General features: G+C 41.5%; 1 protein-coding gene across 1 annotated transcript in view; it reads left to right on the top strand.

The window, feature by feature from the left end:
• The window catches only part of LOC115129551 (platelet-derived growth factor C-like), a 98,898-nt gene extending 82,304 nt beyond the window's left edge, over positions 1 to 16,594 (top strand). The window contains exons 4-6 of the mRNA XM_029660006.2: positions 13,717 to 13,900; positions 14,169 to 14,386; positions 15,388 to 16,594. Of these exons, the coding sequence (XP_029515866.1) occupies positions 13,717 to 13,900; positions 14,169 to 14,386; positions 15,388 to 15,501 (516 nt within the window). The 3' untranslated portion in view covers positions 15,502 to 16,594. The remainder of the gene's footprint in view (positions 1 to 13,716; positions 13,901 to 14,168; positions 14,387 to 15,387) is intronic.
• The last annotated feature ends 477 nt before the right edge of the window (positions 16,595 to 17,071 follow it).

Genomic DNA, 17,071 nt, shown 5'->3' with positions numbered 1-17,071 from the left:
TGAGAGCCAGTTTCATCATAGTGCTTGACGGGTTTTGCAACTGCACTTGAAGAAACTTTCAAAGTTCTTGAAATATTCCGGATTGACTGACATTCATGTCTTAAAGTAATGATGGACTGTAATTTCTCTTTGCTTATTTGAGCTGCTCTTGCCATAATATGGTGGCTCAAGAAGGTGTCTTTTACACAGGTAACAAACTGAGATTAGGAGCACTCCTAATCTCAGCTCGATACCTATATAAAAGACACCTGGGAGCCAGAAATCTTTCTGATTGAGAGGGGGTCAAATACTTATTTCCCTCATTAAAATGCTAATCAATTTCTAAACATTTTTACATGTGTTTTTCTGGATTTTTGTTGTTGTTATTCTGTCTCTTACTGTTCAAATAAACCTACCATTAAAATTATTGACTGATCATTTCTTTGTCAGTGGGCAAACGTACAAAATCAGCAGGGGATCAAATACTTTTTTCCCTCACTGTACATATCCCAACCAGAAGCCTTGGATTACAGTCAACATCCACACTGAGTTAAAGGCTTGAGCTGCCACTTTCATGGAGCGGGACACTAATCCGGATGTTTATAAGAAATCCCTCTATACCCTCAGACAAACTATCAAACAGGCAGAGCGTCAATATAGGACTAAGATTGAATCCTACTACACCGGCTCAGACGCTTGTCAGATTTGGCAGGGCTTGCAAGCTATTATGGACTACAAAGGGAAACCCAGCTGCGAGCTGCCCAGTGACGCGAGCCTACCAGATGAGCTAAATGCCTTTTATGCTCACTTCGAGGCAAGCAACACTGAGCATGCATGAGAGCACCAGCTGTTCCGGACGACGGTGTGATCACACTCTTGGTAGCCGATGTGAGCAAGACCTTTAAACAGGTCAACATTCACAAGGCCGCAGGACCAGACGGATTACCAGGGATTACCAGGGTGTGTACTGGACCAACTGGCAAGTGTCTTCACTGACATTTTCAACCTCTCCCTGACCAAGTCTGTAGTACCTACTTGTTTCAAGCAGAGCACCATAGTCCCTGTGCCCAATGATGCGAAGGTAACCTGCCTAAATTAGGCTACCCGGGGCTGCAGGGTAGCCTAGTGGTTAGAGCGTTGGACTAGTAACCGAAAGGTTGCAAGTTCAAATCCCAGAGCTGACAAAGTAAATATGTTGTTCTACCCCTGAACAGGCAGTTAACCCACTGTTCCTAGGCCGTCATTGAAAATAAGAATCTGTTCTTAACTGACATGCCTAGTTAAATAAAGGTAAAAAAAAACTAAAAAAATGTTTAAATGACTACCGCCCGTAACACTCATGTCGGTAGCCATAAAGTGCCTTTGAGAGGCTGGTCATGGCTTACATCAACACCTTCATCCCGGAAACCCTCGACCCACTCCAATTCACATACCGCCCCAACAGATCCACAGATGACACAATCTCAATTGCACTCTACACTGCCCTTTCCCACCTGGACAAAAGGAACACCTATGTGAGAATGCTGTTCATTGACTACAGGTCAGCGTTCAACACCATAGTGCCCACAAAGCTCATCACTAAGCTAAGGTCCCTGGGACTAAACACCTCCCTCTTCAACTTCCTGACGGGCCGCCCCAAGGTGGTGAGGGTAGGTAACAACACATCTGCAATGCTGATCCTCAACACCGGGGCCCCTCATGGGTGTGTGCTTAGGCCCCTCCTGTACTCCTTGTTCACCCACGACTGCGTAGCCATGCATGACTCAAACTTCATCATTAAGTTTGCTGACGACACAACAGCCTGATCACCGACAACGATGAGCCTATAGGGAGGTGGTCAGAGATTTGGCCATATTGTGCCAGGGAAACAACCTTTCCCTCAATGTGAGCAAGACAAAGGAGATGATAGTGGACTACAAGGAAAGGAGGGCCGACAGGCTCCCATAAACAGACTGGGCTGAAATAGAGTGGGTCAAGAGTTTCAAGTTCCTTGGTGTCCACATCACCAACAAACTATCATGGTCCAAACACACCAAGACAGTCGTGAAGAGGGCACAACACCTTTTCCCCCTCAGGAGACTGAAAAGATTTGGCATGGGTCCCCAGATCCTTAAAAAGATCTACAGCTGCACCATCGAGCTGCACCATCACCGCTTGGTATGAGGGTAAGGCAATACAGAGGGTAGTGCGTACGGCCCAATACATCACTGGGGCCAAGCCTCCTGCCATCCAGGACCTGTATACTAGGCGGTGTTAGAGGAAGGCCAGTCACCCAAGTCGTAGACTGTTATATTTGCTACCGCATGGCAAGCGGTACCGGAGCACCAAGTCTAGGTCCAAAATGCTCCTTAACAGCTTCTACCCCCAAGACATAAGACTGCTGAACAATTAATCAAATGTCCACCCAGACTATTCACTTTACCCCTACCTACATGTACAAATTACCTCGACTAACCTATACATCCGCACATTGACTCGGGAACCCCCTGTATATAGTCTCGTTATTGTTACAATCTTATTGTTACTTTTTATTTGATTTTTTATGTTTATTTAGTAAATGTTTTCTTAACCAACAACGCAGTTCAAGAAATAGAGTTAAGTGCTTGTAAGTAAGAATTTCACGGTAAGGTCTAAGGCCTGTTGTATTCGGTGCTTGTGACAAATAAAATTTGATATGATTCACCTGTTCAGTCTGTCATGGAAAGAGCAGGTTTTCCTAATATTTTGTACAGTCAGTGTATATAATCATCACTCATACAATGCAAGATAGACCATAGACATTGTCTGAAAGACCAGATGGGACTTGATATTTGTTTGGTTCTTCTCCTTTATCTCTAAGCCAAATATCATGGGAGAGATAGTTATAAAGCAGATAGATTTACAGAGAATAAGATCTCACAGATTTGAAGGTTTTGGTACCATTTTACAGAATAATGTACGCAATGACTTCTGTCAATCCATAGAGAATAGTTACCCCAGAACCTTAAAATCTGGCCCACCAACATCAACTTTCATTGCTTAGAATCCCATCCAAGCACTATAGAAGTTCTAAGATGGGGAATGAATCTATTTTATTTATGGACGTGAAAGTCATGAGGGTAGAGAAGATGAGGACAGCTTACAGTACTTCTACTCTAGTATGTTTTTATTCACAAATCACAGATCATTTTAACTAACTCACATCTGAACCCTAAATCACTAGGTAAACTTTTCTGTATTCTGCATCAATCCTAATTGGAGTGAAAATTTGTAAATACTAATTATCTTATCAAATATTATCTTACAAAATATACAACACTATGCTTTAGGCACTCCAAATCTCTAAATCCATAACCGAGTAAGAATCCAGTTTGCTGTAGGATTTGTGCTTCCTTAAACATTGGTTCCCAAAAGCAATGTTGAGTTCTCCTCTAAGGTCTACAATTTGTACATTTGTTTTTCCTCTATGGTATTTACAGTTGTATATTTTTCTTGTAGAACTGTTCTGTTCTAGGGAAGGAGGTGTGTTTTGGCTTAGTCTCCGGCATAGGGTGCACATCAAAAGAGTTGTGGCTAGATCATGAGGTGCTATTTATAATGTCCAAAGGAGGGGAATATATTGTAGAACCTACAATTCTGCTGCCTGCTGTCTTCTCCATTGTACTGATGCATTTTAGGGGCATTGTCATTTTGTTTGTTTCCCATTTGACATTTCATTTTGGAGTCTATGGTAGTACCATACATCATAAGCTATAGAACAGGAGATTCTGTCTGTGTAATGAAGTCATGTGGATAGGATATAAATCTTTCTCATGCATCCACTACCTGACAGAAAAATGTATATTCGCGACGGAATCATTGATCTTCATGAATGTTTAGGCTTCTCAGGTTATTGCTTGGGACTTGACTTCTTTACACTACTGTAACCACGCTTCCATCCACAGTTCGTGTAATATCATGCCATATAAAAAAATAAATCACAGAATGTGATGCAAAATTGATGTTTTGGGTACAATTTTCTAAATGCAGACCGATCATTTGAGCATTCAGTATGGTGTCTTTTTGTGTCTAAAATGTAATATGTGAGAAATGGCATATCAGTCATGCGACTCGTTGGGATGGCATGCAGTTTATTAGGCTTAGGTGCAAGGTGATGCGCTTGAGGCTCCTTTCCAATAAATATTGAGGATCTTATTCTGGTGACATGATGATCGATGCTTGCAACAGTTTTTCTGACAGCTATCGGTAGAGTGGAAAATGCAATGGAAACACATTGAACATTTCAATTTTTATTCGATATGTGAAAACTTTTGTGTGCTACGTCATCGCGCACTGACTTTTACCCGCAACAAGTCAGTTTGGTGGAAACACACCATTGGTGGGAAAATTCACGTTTTCTTTATGCAGATTTTTTGAATATTCGCATGAAAATATGTCGCCAATTGGATGGAAACCGATAGTGGGATTGAATCAACTCTATTTAGTTTTTCATTAGTTAGACACTCCATTTTGTTTTTCCAGGTTTCTGTTTTTTCAAGTTTTCTCTGTCAGTCACACTTAGATGATTATTAAGTCCACAACAGTGCTTAAACCATATCAGGAGACTACTTTTCAGGTCTGGGAAAATTCTAATGCATTTTGTGGTATGGTTACCTTTTAATTGATCTGTGCACCAGCCATAGACCGTTGTTTGGTTAGCGATATTTCTGTAGCGCTCATGTGATTAGAGTTTGCAAAACAAATGTCCACTGGATTGATGCAAATTGATGCAAAAACTACTTTGTAGTTAATACTAAATTGAGAAGGCTTTTGGAAACGGTACTGGTAGAAAAACGGACACACCAGACAGTGCCTTTGCCTCTTCAGAAAGTTGAAGGAAATTATGAATCACTGCTGCATTTTGTTGATGTCATGGCAAATTACTGCATTTTCTCCTAAGTTCAATACATTTAGGTGATTTAGTGATTTCCAACTAAGTTCAATACATTTTAGAATATTGTTGAATTCCATTTTAAAGTCTGGATTCTGTGTTTCTGTCCTCGTTCTCCGCAGCACAGATTTTATAGGGCCCTATGTACAGGTAACTGCCAAAATGATGGAAACACTTGAGTAAATGAGGGATACAAAGTACATTGAAAGCAGGTCCTTCCACACATTTGTGGTTCCTGAGTTTATGAAGGAATTAACATCCCATCATGCTTAAGGTTATATACAAATGCTGGACAGGCCTCTATTTTGGCCATTTATTTTGGCACCCATAGGTTGATAATGCTGCCATCCAAAGGGCAATGTGAAGCATTTGTCATGGCTGTCTCAGTCACCAGATCTCAACCCAATTGAACACTTATAGGAGATTCTGGAACAGCGCCTGAGACGGCGTTTTCCACCACCATCAATCAACAAAACAACAAATTATGGCATCTCTCGTGGAAGAACGGTGTCACATCCATCCAATACATTTCCAGACACTTTTTGTTACCGGTCTATTGAACATGCATGCATAATTACATACATCCCTAAATACTGCCTCTGTCCATCCATGCATAAATGGATATTTGCGATGATTGAGAGGAAGAACAAGGTGGCATGTCATTCATGTTTCGACTTGGGGCAGACAATTAATGGCCAGCAAGAGTGTTTACTGGTGGAAAGCAGGAGGAAATCGAGAGGAAAGGTTAGCTTTGGCCTCACTTCGGCCTGGCTTCTCGCTGAGCATTCCTCGGGCACTGGAAGGCCCCAATGAACAGCAGCACTCTGTTCCTCTGTGTTTAACCAACGCTACTGGAACCTCAGGTCATGGTGGCAGCACTTGTTTATATTTAAACAAGCAATAATTCCTCTTTACCACTTCCAAGGAAAGGGGATATTCTTAGGAAGAGATTATTGTAATTCGTGGGAAGAGATTTTGGAAACGCTAAAAAGGTCCAGGCGAAGAGGTTGTTAAAACACAGCGTGGCTCGAGAAAAAATGTGCTTCTCTGAATGGGAGCGAAAAAAGAAAACTGAAATGCCATTGTCTCCCTAAATGTCAGCGTCAGGGTGACCCATTTTTCACACGATACCTCCAGTAAGTTGACCTTGGTTCTTTATGGGACTGAGGTCCATTGTGCCTTGACACTTATTGTGGAGAAACATAATACTATTTTAAATATAAAGTACCAGTCAAAAAGTTTTCTTTATTTTATATATTTTCTGAATTGTAGAGTAATAGTGAAAACATCAACTATGAAATAAAACATATGGAATCATGTAGTAACCAAAAAAGTGTTAAACCATATCCAAATATATTTTAGATTTGAGATTCTTCAAAGTAGCCACCCTTTGCCTTAATGACAGCTTTGCACACTCTTGGCATTCTCTCAACCAGCTTCATGAGGTAGTCACCTGGAATGCATTTAAATTAACAGGTGTGCCTGGTTAAAAGTTAATTTGTTGAATATCTTTCCTTCTTAATGCGTTTGAGCCAATCAGTTGTGTTGTGACAAGGTAGGGGTGGTATACAGAATATAGCCCTTTTTGGTAAAAGACCACATCCATATTATGGCAAGAGCAGCTCAAATACGCAAAGAGAAATGACAGCCATTATTTTCTGAGCCATTATTTGACCATGCTGGTCATTTATGAACATCTTGGCCATGTTCTGTTATAATCTCCACCCGGCACAGCAAGAAGAGGACTGGCCACCCCTCATAGGTTCCTCTAGGTTTCTTCCTAGGGAGTTTTTCCTAGCCACCGTGCTTCTACACCTTCATTGCTTGCTGTTTGGGGTTTTAGGCTGGGTTTCTGTACAGCACTTTGATAGATCAGCTGATGATCAGCTATATAAATTGATTTGATTTGACAGTCCATCATTACTTTAAGACATGAAGGTCAGTCAATGCGGACTTTTTCATGAACTTTGAAAGTTTCTTCAAGTGCAGTCACAAAAACCATCAAGCGCTATGATCAAATTGGCTCTCATGAGGACCACCACAGGAAAGGAATACCCAGATCTATCTCTGCTGCAAAGGATACGTTTGTTAGAGTTCACTGCACCTCAGATTGCAGCCCAAATAAATGGTTAAGTGTTGAAGTAACAGACACATCTCAACAGCAACTGTTCAGAGCAGACTGTGAATCAGTTCTTCATGGTTGAATTGCTGCAAAGAAACCACTACTAAAGGACACCAATAAGAAGAGACTTGCTTGGGCCAAGAAACATGAGCAATTTGCATTAGACCGGTGGAAATCTGTCCTTTGGTCTGATGAGTCTAGATTTGAGATTTTTGGTCCAACCGGCGTTGTGGAGAATGGATGAGTAGGTGAACGGATGATTTCTGCTTGTGTGGTTCCCACCTTGAAGCATGTAGGAGGAGGTGTGATGGTGTGGGGGTGCTTTGCTTTGTCCTTAAGCCATTTTGCCACAACTTTGGAAGTATGTTTGGGGTCATTATCCATTTGGAAGACCCATTTGAGACCAAGCTTTAACTTCCTGACTTATGTCTTGAGATGTTGCCTCAATATATCCACACCATTTTCCTTTCTCATGAAGCCATCTATTTTGTGAAGGGTACCAGTCCCTCCTGCAGCAAAGCACCCCCACAACATGATGCTGCCACCCCCGTGCTTCACGGTTGGGATGGTGTTCTTCGTCTTGCAAACCTCCCCTGTTTTCCTCCAAACATAACGATGATCAATATGGCCAAACAGTTCTATTTTTGTTTCATCAGACCAGAGGACTTTTCTCCAAAAATGGATCTTTGTCCCCATGTGCAGTTGCAAACCGTAGTCTGTTTTGAAGCAGTGGCTTCTTGTTTTTTTCCCCATCCTCGGTCGAGACACAATACTTGATAATGACAAAGCAAATACATGTTTTTGGACATTTTTGCAAATGTACAGTGCCTTGCGAAAGTATTCGGCCCCTTTGAACTTTGCGACCTTTTGCCACATTTCAGGCTTCAAACATAAAGATATAAAACTGTATTTTTTTGTGAAGAATCAACAAGTGGGACACAATCATGAAGTGGAACGACATTTATTGGATATTTCAAACTTTTTTAACAAATCAAAAACTGAAAAATTGGGCGTGCAAAATTATTCAGCCCCTTTACTTTCAGTGCAGCAAACTCTCTCCAGAAGTTCAGTGAGGATCTCTGAATGATTCAATGTTGACCTAAATGACTAATGATCATAAATACAATCCACCTGTGTGTAATCAAGTCTCTGTATAAATGCACCTGCACTGTGATAGTCTCAGAGGTCCGTTAAAAGCGCAGAATGCATCATGAAGAACAAGGAACACACCAGGCAGGTCCGAGATACTGTTGTGAAGAAGTTTAAAGCCGGATTTGGATACAAAAAGATTTCCCAAGCTTTAAACATCCCAAGGAGCACTGTGCTAGCGATAATATTGAAATGGAAGGAGTATCAGACCACTGCAAATCTACCAAGACCTGGCCGTCCCTCTAAACTTTCAGCTCATACAAGGAGAAGACTGATCAGAGATGCAGCCAAGAGGCCCATGATCACTCTGGATGAACTGCAGAGATCTACAGCTGAGGTGGGACACTCTGTCCATAGGACAACAATCAGTCGTATATTGCACAAATCTGGCCTTTATGGAAGAGTGGCAAGAAGAAAGCCATTTCTTAAAGATATCCATAAAAAGTGTCGTTTAAAGTTTGCCACAAGCCACCTGGGAGACACACCAAACATGTGGAAGAAGGTGCTCTGGTCAGATGAAACCAAAATTGAACTTTTTGGCAACAATGCAAAACGTTATGTTTGGCGTAAAAGCAACACAGCTCATCACCCTGAACACACCATACCCACTGTCAAACATGGTGGTGGCAGCATCATGGTTTGGGCTAGCTTTTCTTCAGCAGGGACAGGGAAGATGGTTAAAATTGATGGGAAGATGGATGGAGCCAAATACAGGACCATTCTGGACGAAAACCTGATGGAGTCTGCAAAAGACCTGAGACTGGGACAGAGATTTGTCTTCCAACAAGACAATTATCCAAAACATAAAGCAAAATCTACAATGGAATGGTTCAAAAATAAACATATCCAGGTGTTAGAATGGCCAAGTCAAAGTCCAGACCTGAATCCAATCGAGAATCTGTGGAAAGAACTGAAAACTGCTGTTCACAAATGCTCTCCATCCAACCTCACTGAGCTCGAGCTGTTTTGCAAGGAGGAATGGGAAAAAATGTCAGTCTCTCGATGTGCAAAACTGATAGAGACATACCCCAAGCGACTTACAGCTGTAATCGCAGCAAAAGGTGGCGCTACAAAGTATTAACTTAAGGGGACTGAATAATTTTGCACGCCCAATTTTTCCGTTTTTGATTTGTTAAAAAAGTTTGAAATATCCAATATATGATTTTGATTGTGTCCCACTTGTTGTTGATTCTTCACAAAAAATACAGTTTTATATCTTTATGTTTGAAGCCTGAAATGTGGCAAAAGGTCGCAAAGTTCAAGGGGGCCGAATACTTTCGCAAGGCACTGTATTAAAAATAAATAAGTATTCAGACCCTTTACTCCGTACTTTGTTGAAGCACAGCCTCAAGTCTTCTTGGATATGATGCTACAAGCTTGGCACACCTGTATTTGGGGAGTTTCTCCCACTCTTCTCTTCAGATCCTCCCAAGCTCTGTCAGCTTGGATGGGTGTCACTGCATAGCTATTTTTCAGGTCTCTCCAGAGATGTTCAAGTTCAGGCTCTGGCTGGGCCATTCCTGCATTGTCTTGGCTGTGTGCTTAGGGTTCGTGTCCTGTTGGAAGGTGAACCTGAGTACTCTGGAACAGGTTTTCATCAAGGATCTCTCTGTACTTTGCTCTGTTCATCTTTCCCTCGATCCTGACTAGTCTCTCAGTCCCTGATACTGAAAAACATCCCCACAGCATGATGCTGCCACCCATGCTTCACCGTAGGGATGGTGCCAGGTTTCCTCCAGATGTGATTCTTAGCATTCTGGCGAAAGACTTCAATCTCCACCACCAAGACTCTTCCTAGAGATGGCTACCATCGGGTTCTTGGTCACCTCACTGACCAAAACCCTTCTCACCCATTTGCTCAGTTTGGCTGGGCAGCCATCTCTAGGAAGAGTCTTGGTGGTTCCAAACTTCTTCCATTTAAGAATGATGGAGACCACTCTGTTCTTGGGGACCTTCAATGCATTTTTTTGGTACCCTTACCCATATCTGTGCCTCAACACAATCCTGTCTCAGAGCTCTATGGACAATTCCTTCGACCTCTTGGCTTTGTTTTTGCTCTGACATACACTGTCAACTGTGGGACCTTATATTGACAGGTGTGTGCCTTTCCAAATAATTTCAAATCAATTGAATTTACCACAGGTGGACTCCAATCAAGTTGTAGAAAATGTTTACCTCATAGTCATTGTATCAGTTTAAATTCAAATCGCTTGACTACTGAGCCAAAACAACAAAAAATGTGTCACTGTCCCAATACTTTTGGAGCTCACTGTTTGTGTAGTATTCTGTAACAATGTATATCTACTTATTTATGCAATATTTGTGTCATATTTCCCAGCAGTGGAGCTGATCACATTCCTCCACAATATGCAACCCTGCAAGAAAGTGACAATGGCTTACACAATGGGATTGTGGTTCAACACATTTTATATGTTTTCCTGGATTTAGACGTTCCTGTCAGACATTATTCATTGCCTCCTGGCATAGTTCATGTCTATATATATACACTGAGTATACAAAACATTAAGAACACCTGCTATTTCCATGACAGACTGACCAGGTGAAAGATATGATGCCTTATTGATGTCACCTGTTAAATCAGGGTCGATCAAGGGGAGGAGACAGGTTAACAAAGGATTTTTAAGCCTTGCAACAATTGAGGCATGGATTGTGTATGAGTGAACGACAAAAGATTTAAGTGCCTTTGAACATGGGATGTTAGTAGGTGCCAGGCGCACCGGTTTGTATCAAGAACTGCAATGCTGATGGGTTTTTCACGGTTAACAGTGACCCGTGTGTATCAAGAATGGTCCACCACCCAAAGGACATCCAGCCAACTTGATAAGACTGTGGGAAACATTGGAGCCCACATGGGCCGGCATCCCTTTGGAACGCTTTTTGACACCTTGTCGAGTCCATGCCCCAATGAATTGAGGCAGTTCTAGGCGTGCCAGTCAATATTAGGAAGGAGTTCTTAATGTTTTGTACACTGTGTCCATTCACCTCTGCACATGCCTCAGATGTCTAGTTCTGCTCTTACCACTCCTCACTCTACACACACACACACACGGTCCTCTCTGTCATTTCTGGCAGGAGTTGCGGTCTAAGCCCCTTGTCTGCCTGCTAAGCTATTTTCCTTATAAAAGATTGACACAGCTTGCAACCAATTTTAAACACCTTTTAGCTATGGCTGCAGAATACAATAGACGCTATTCTGTGCTGGGCTAATTCTTAGCCGATGAAGTTGTGGCTAAGATGAAATACTTAGTATCAGGCACCACAATAAAAAATAAAAAAGTTAGAATGTGAACATGTTAACTGCAGTTATAAGGCAAAAATATTTGCAGGGTTGCTATGCAAAAAGATGTCATAGCTTAGTTATGTCAAAGTGAGCCGAGTTGATGACTTGCACATTTTGATAGCCGTGCAAATAATTGGCTAAATACAGGTAGTCTGACTCAGTTCAGTCGCATTTTATATTGGTGGTTTTGTCTGTCTTTCCTTTTTATTACAAATACAATTGTGTTTTGTGGTGGTGCTGTTAGTTACAAGTATAAGGAAACATTCAATTACAAACACGATCACTCAAAGGTCTTCAGACTTTCACATTTGAGTCGACGTTGGCATTGTTCCACCAATGACAATTTTCACCACATTGGTATTTATGAAATAACCCTCTGCGCTTCCATATCTACCATCCCATAATGGATGATCGCTTCTGCTACAACTGAACACTTTGGAGGAAAAACTAAGACTACCGAACGACCGTACTCTTGATACCACAGTTGAACAATTTCAGAGAATTCATGCTAGTCCAAAGTTATGCCTTTTAGTCAGGGCTCTCATCATCTTCACAAAGTTTCAAATTTCATCTGTCTCTTTAAGGAGCGCTTGGCTGCCGCTTCTGACGCCGTGCCTACAGAGTGCCGTTAATTGGAGGAGTGTAGCACCATCTGCATTCACAAGCTGTTAATGGTTCCCATTCTACACTGGTATCCACTGCCAAGACCAGGCAACAGTAACAGGATTCACATTGCGTGCTTCTGCTATGAAGCAAAAATCTCTACTTTTCTCATAGAAGAGCAATGGCAAGATGTTTTGCCTTTCGTTGATCTTCAGAGACAATTCTTTCATGCTCTTGATGTTCTTTTTTGGTATTTATGATAAATATTGTCTTTTTAATCAAACCGCATGACCAGTGCATTTGGATGAAAATTCCTGTCACATTTGACTTTGCCCACTTTTCTAAGAACTGCCATTCACAGTAAATCTCCATATTTTTTTTATTCAATGTGAAGTTGTTCATACAAGGCACCACAGACATCAACAGATCACTAAACCACTTGGCATAAACACATTTGCATAAACTACATTTTTCCGACCTCTGCCTCGGCCATGTTGCGAAATTCTAGCCTCCCTCTCTAATCTTATCATGCAGTGGCAGCACCAAAGGGAGCCAAATGTTGAAGGAGTGCTGACGGTCATTTCAGAGTGTATTACATGGTATTACGTTGTCAGTGAATCAGAACAGACGTTCCCGTATCGCTTCCATTATTCAATGTGACATTGCCAATCCTGTGGCGACTCCTTTTCCCTGATTCGTTCTGTATCTCTTTAGTCTGTCTGAGATTAAAACTGCCCCCCCCCCCCCATCAAATCAAATCCCTCTTTTTCCTCTATCATGACTCCCGTCAAGATTTCTTGATTGTTTGATTGTTTGTCATCTAGGCATTAGACATTTCACATAGGATTTTTGTCAGAGCTTTTGATAGGCCTACACTGTGATAATATAGGGAGTTGGATTCCACTAGTAATCAATGTACAAAATAAAGTAAAGGTTTTAGTGCTGCTTTTTAGTGTCCATATTAGCAGTGCTTGCTTGCTGGTGTCACAGTGATGCATTCAACTTGGCAGTCACACAGGATTGGGTCTGTATTGCCACGTAAAGCTACACGCAAGCTGACATGTCAGACAGAATGAGCAGAGATGGTGCACTACTTTTCAACACAGGTAATGGACCTTAGTCAAAAGTAGTGCACTATATAGAGAATTAGGGTGTAATTTGGGACTCAGCCAGAGTATCACAGACCAGAAAGGTATCTGGTGGATTAGTCTCATGTGGGGATACCAATACCCCAGGCATCAATCTACTGCGCCGCTCTGTGTCTTAGGTGGAGATATCAGTCAGGGAAAACAAATGGAACTGATGAGTCTTAACTTGAGCCTTGTTGCTGCTGTAGTTATGTCGGGATGAAAATGTAGCTGAGAGAAGTGGAATCTACAGTGATGCCAAAACAAATGGAGCTTTGATGTTCGGTTTTGTAATGCACTGTAGCACAATTACTCATTATGTAGAGCTTAAGTTACTTTGTATGGGGGTTTTGCTGGTAATAACTGTAACTCAGTTTAAACCTCTTATTCAATGTAGCTATCTTTGTATGGGGCTCTCTAAAAGTGGCCATTAAATTATGCTTAATTCAGTTTAGACCATGAGCCTGAAGTCTATGAAACTTTTTCCCCATCTTCCTTTGTGTCGGTTTTCTTGTGTGTGTCGAAGCCCGAGGTAACTCCATCTCTGCAGAGCGCAGATGCGTTGTCTGACGCCGTGGCTGGCCTCGGTACCGTGGAGGAGGTCATGAAGTACCTGGAGCCTGAGAGATGGCAGCTTGACATGGAAGACCTATACAAGCCCACGTGGCACATCCTGGGGAAGTCATTCCTCCACAACAAGAAATCCAGAGGTACAGCGACTGCCACTTCTCAAACGGCTAACAACAGGGGTTCTAGTGATAGGAATTGCAGTGGAAGAAAGGTCTGTCATGTTGAGATGGAGGGAAAAACAGATATACAGCTGCAGTTGAGCATAACCTTTCACAGACAGTTTTATCTTGAAATTATATCTTGGCAATTGAACCTGTTTTAGAAATTGATGCCCCTTTTTGTAATATAGTAAAAGGTATCTAATCTGTTTAGGTTGACGTGGTGAGGTTTAATCTATTTCTTGAACAGGAGTGGATCTCAACCTGTTGAGAGAAGAGGTGAGACTGTACAGCTGCACGCCGCGCAACTTCTCCATCTCCCTGCGCGAGGAGCTCAAGAGGACGGACGCCATCTTCTGGCCCAGCTGCCTCCTGGTGAAGCGCTGCGGGGGCAACTGTGCCTGCTGCTCGCATCGCTGCTCCGACTGCCAGTGTGTGCCTACCCGGGTCGTCAAGAAGTACCACGAGGTAAATGTGTGGAAACTTTCCCAATTCTCTGAGATTTTAATATCCCTGGAATCAGAAGGGAATGAACTGGAAATCTAGGATTTCTGGAAAACCTGGGAATTTTGGGAAAGTTATTAGAAGTTAACTTTGCAGCTCTAGACAAGGGTCATAATGTGCTACTTAAACTTGAAGTTAATTATTTTTCAGAAAGATCAGCATAATAAATGCAAGCTAATGTATCATAACAAAATGACATCTGGTTATTTATGTGTATATTCAAAAATCCACAAAGAAAATATTGGTGTGATTCCACCAAACAGACTTGTTGCGGATAAAAATCAGTGGGTGATGACGTAGTGCACACAATGTACTTTTTCACTTAAGCTTTCATGTACCGAATACAAATATAAAGTTCAATGTGTTTCCATCGCGTTTTCAACTCTACAGACTAAATTGCGTTACTAGCCAACCGCTTGCAAGATACTATGCGGGTAGGCTCATCTACATTGAGATTATTATGGATAACAGAGAGAGATTTTTATTTTATTAGTCAGATTGCTGTCAAGCTTCAATCATATCATGTTACCAGAATAATACTCTCGATATTGATTGGAAAGGAGCATCAAGATCACGTGCACTTTCACCACCCTGTAAAGTTCATCATAACGTTTTGCATCTGTAGCCTAATAAGCTGCATGTTTTCCTGAGTCGTAGTGGGAGGACCACACACCATATCGTCGCGTGACTCCAAGTTTACGTCGATATGATGGTCTTTATATCACTTTTTGGCTCATAAAGGTGTTTCCACCACCATTTCCCGCATAAAACATTTTACGGACACAAAAAGATTCCACCATGTCAAATGAACAAATGATCTGTCAGCATTTATAAAAATTGTACAGAGACTACCTGTTTCCATCACAGCTGTGAATATATTATATATATATATACACAATGTTGTTTTTTGGTGCAGTGCCTGTTCCAAACTCTCAATCTGAGCTCTGGCTTGCTGCTCTCTGTAGGTTCTCCTGCTGAAGCACCGAAGCGGGGGCCGAGGCCTGCAGAAATCCATGACCGATGTGCCCTTGGAACACCACGAGGAGTGCGACTGTGTTTGCAAAGACGACTGGGACTGATCTCAAACCTGTGTACCGGTGCCACCGGCATCCCAGGAGACACTCGAAACTGCACGCGTCTTCCAGCATCTCCCAGGCAAACCCTAACCATCTCCATTGAGAGTGAGGAGAAAATGGGATTGCTTTGCTTGTCCTTTCTCATCTTGCTAATTGGACGAGAATACAAACTGACTGGAACTACTTCATTTGTGGATGGATCTTGCCGCTGTGGAGGACCTGTAGCTGACTGAGTGCATTGGAGAAACAGGAATGATAGACCTATCTTATTCATTCTTCACTCTCTGGAGGCTCTCCCTTTGCTTCTCTCAGAGATCGGAACTGGTGCTAAGGGACATCTTTGGCAGCATCGGTTTAGCGTCATTTTTTGTGGGCTTTTTTTTTGTGCCAAATCCTTTAAGGGGTCTTGTTGAAATTCAACACACGTGGCCAGAGAGTATCTCGGAAAATGGGCTCCTTCTTCTTCAAGTACTTTTCTGTACAGAAATGAGCTTCCTTCAGGCCAATCCCTCTGGTACTTTATTATTCCTTATAAAACAGGAAAATAATGGTCCTTTTTATCAGCGATTCCCAACTCCCCTCTGTTTTCCCATCTATTAGATCTTTGGAGTGACATAATGGTAATGTTGACTGTCTTACTGATACAAACTATATTATGTGTAAGTATTTCATTTTCATGTTTTTTCCTGTACTGTTGTATTTTTCTACCAAAGATACTTGTATTCATTGAGGAGATAAAGTTGCAGACTTAAACCAAGTGGGCACAGTTTTGTTGCATTTCAACGTACATACCGTCGTAGCAAAGGTGTAAAAATTTGCTTGCTTTATAACTTCATATAACCCCAACTAGTGCGTGGAACAGAATGGATACTCAATATTTATTTGTTCAATGAAAGGGAAGTTATTGTCCAGAATGCTTTTTTTGTATGCTGAAATGGTCGTTTCTCTGTCATTTGTACAGTTGCTGAGTGTCCATCTTCAAATATTTGGGTGTGTTCTCTTCTCTGCATACCAAAGTTATTTAACATTACTTTTTATGATCTATTTTGTTGTATGTATCTGTCAGTAGAAATAAATCAGTCAATGTGTTACTGGAGATGGGTACTTGTATTTTGACATAGTCCTCTGCAATATAAGGACTTTCAGTTGGTGTCAAGATAAAGCATTGTGTCTGTTTCTCATTGTTATTGTAATGGTATAAATGAGTATTATCAGGGAATATTGACTGAGGAAATTACATTTGGTGGCATATCAGTCATCAAACAGAATAGGATTATGGTCATAGATCCTTCTACATACATGCCTACGCTCTTAGAAAAAAAGGGTTCCAAAAGGATTCTTCAGCTGTCCCCATAGGAGAACCCTTTTTGGTTTCAAGTAAAAACCCTTTTGAGTTCCATGTAGAACCCTAAGTGGAAATGGTTCTACATGGAACACAAAAGGGTTCTACTTGGAACCAAAAGTGTTTTTTTCCCCCAAAGGGTCTCCTATTAGGACAGCCAAAGAACCCTTTTAGGTTCTAGATAGCACCTTTTTAAGTATGCCTGTTGTGACACCGTATACACTTCATGGA

This window comes from Oncorhynchus nerka, linkage group LG5 (assembly GCF_034236695.1).
Source record: "Oncorhynchus nerka isolate Pitt River linkage group LG5, Oner_Uvic_2.0, whole genome shotgun sequence".
Taxonomy (NCBI): domain Eukaryota; kingdom Metazoa; phylum Chordata; class Actinopteri; order Salmoniformes; family Salmonidae; genus Oncorhynchus; species Oncorhynchus nerka.
Note: the sequence above shows the minus strand (reverse complement) of the source record. Positions and strands in the feature narration are given on the sequence as shown.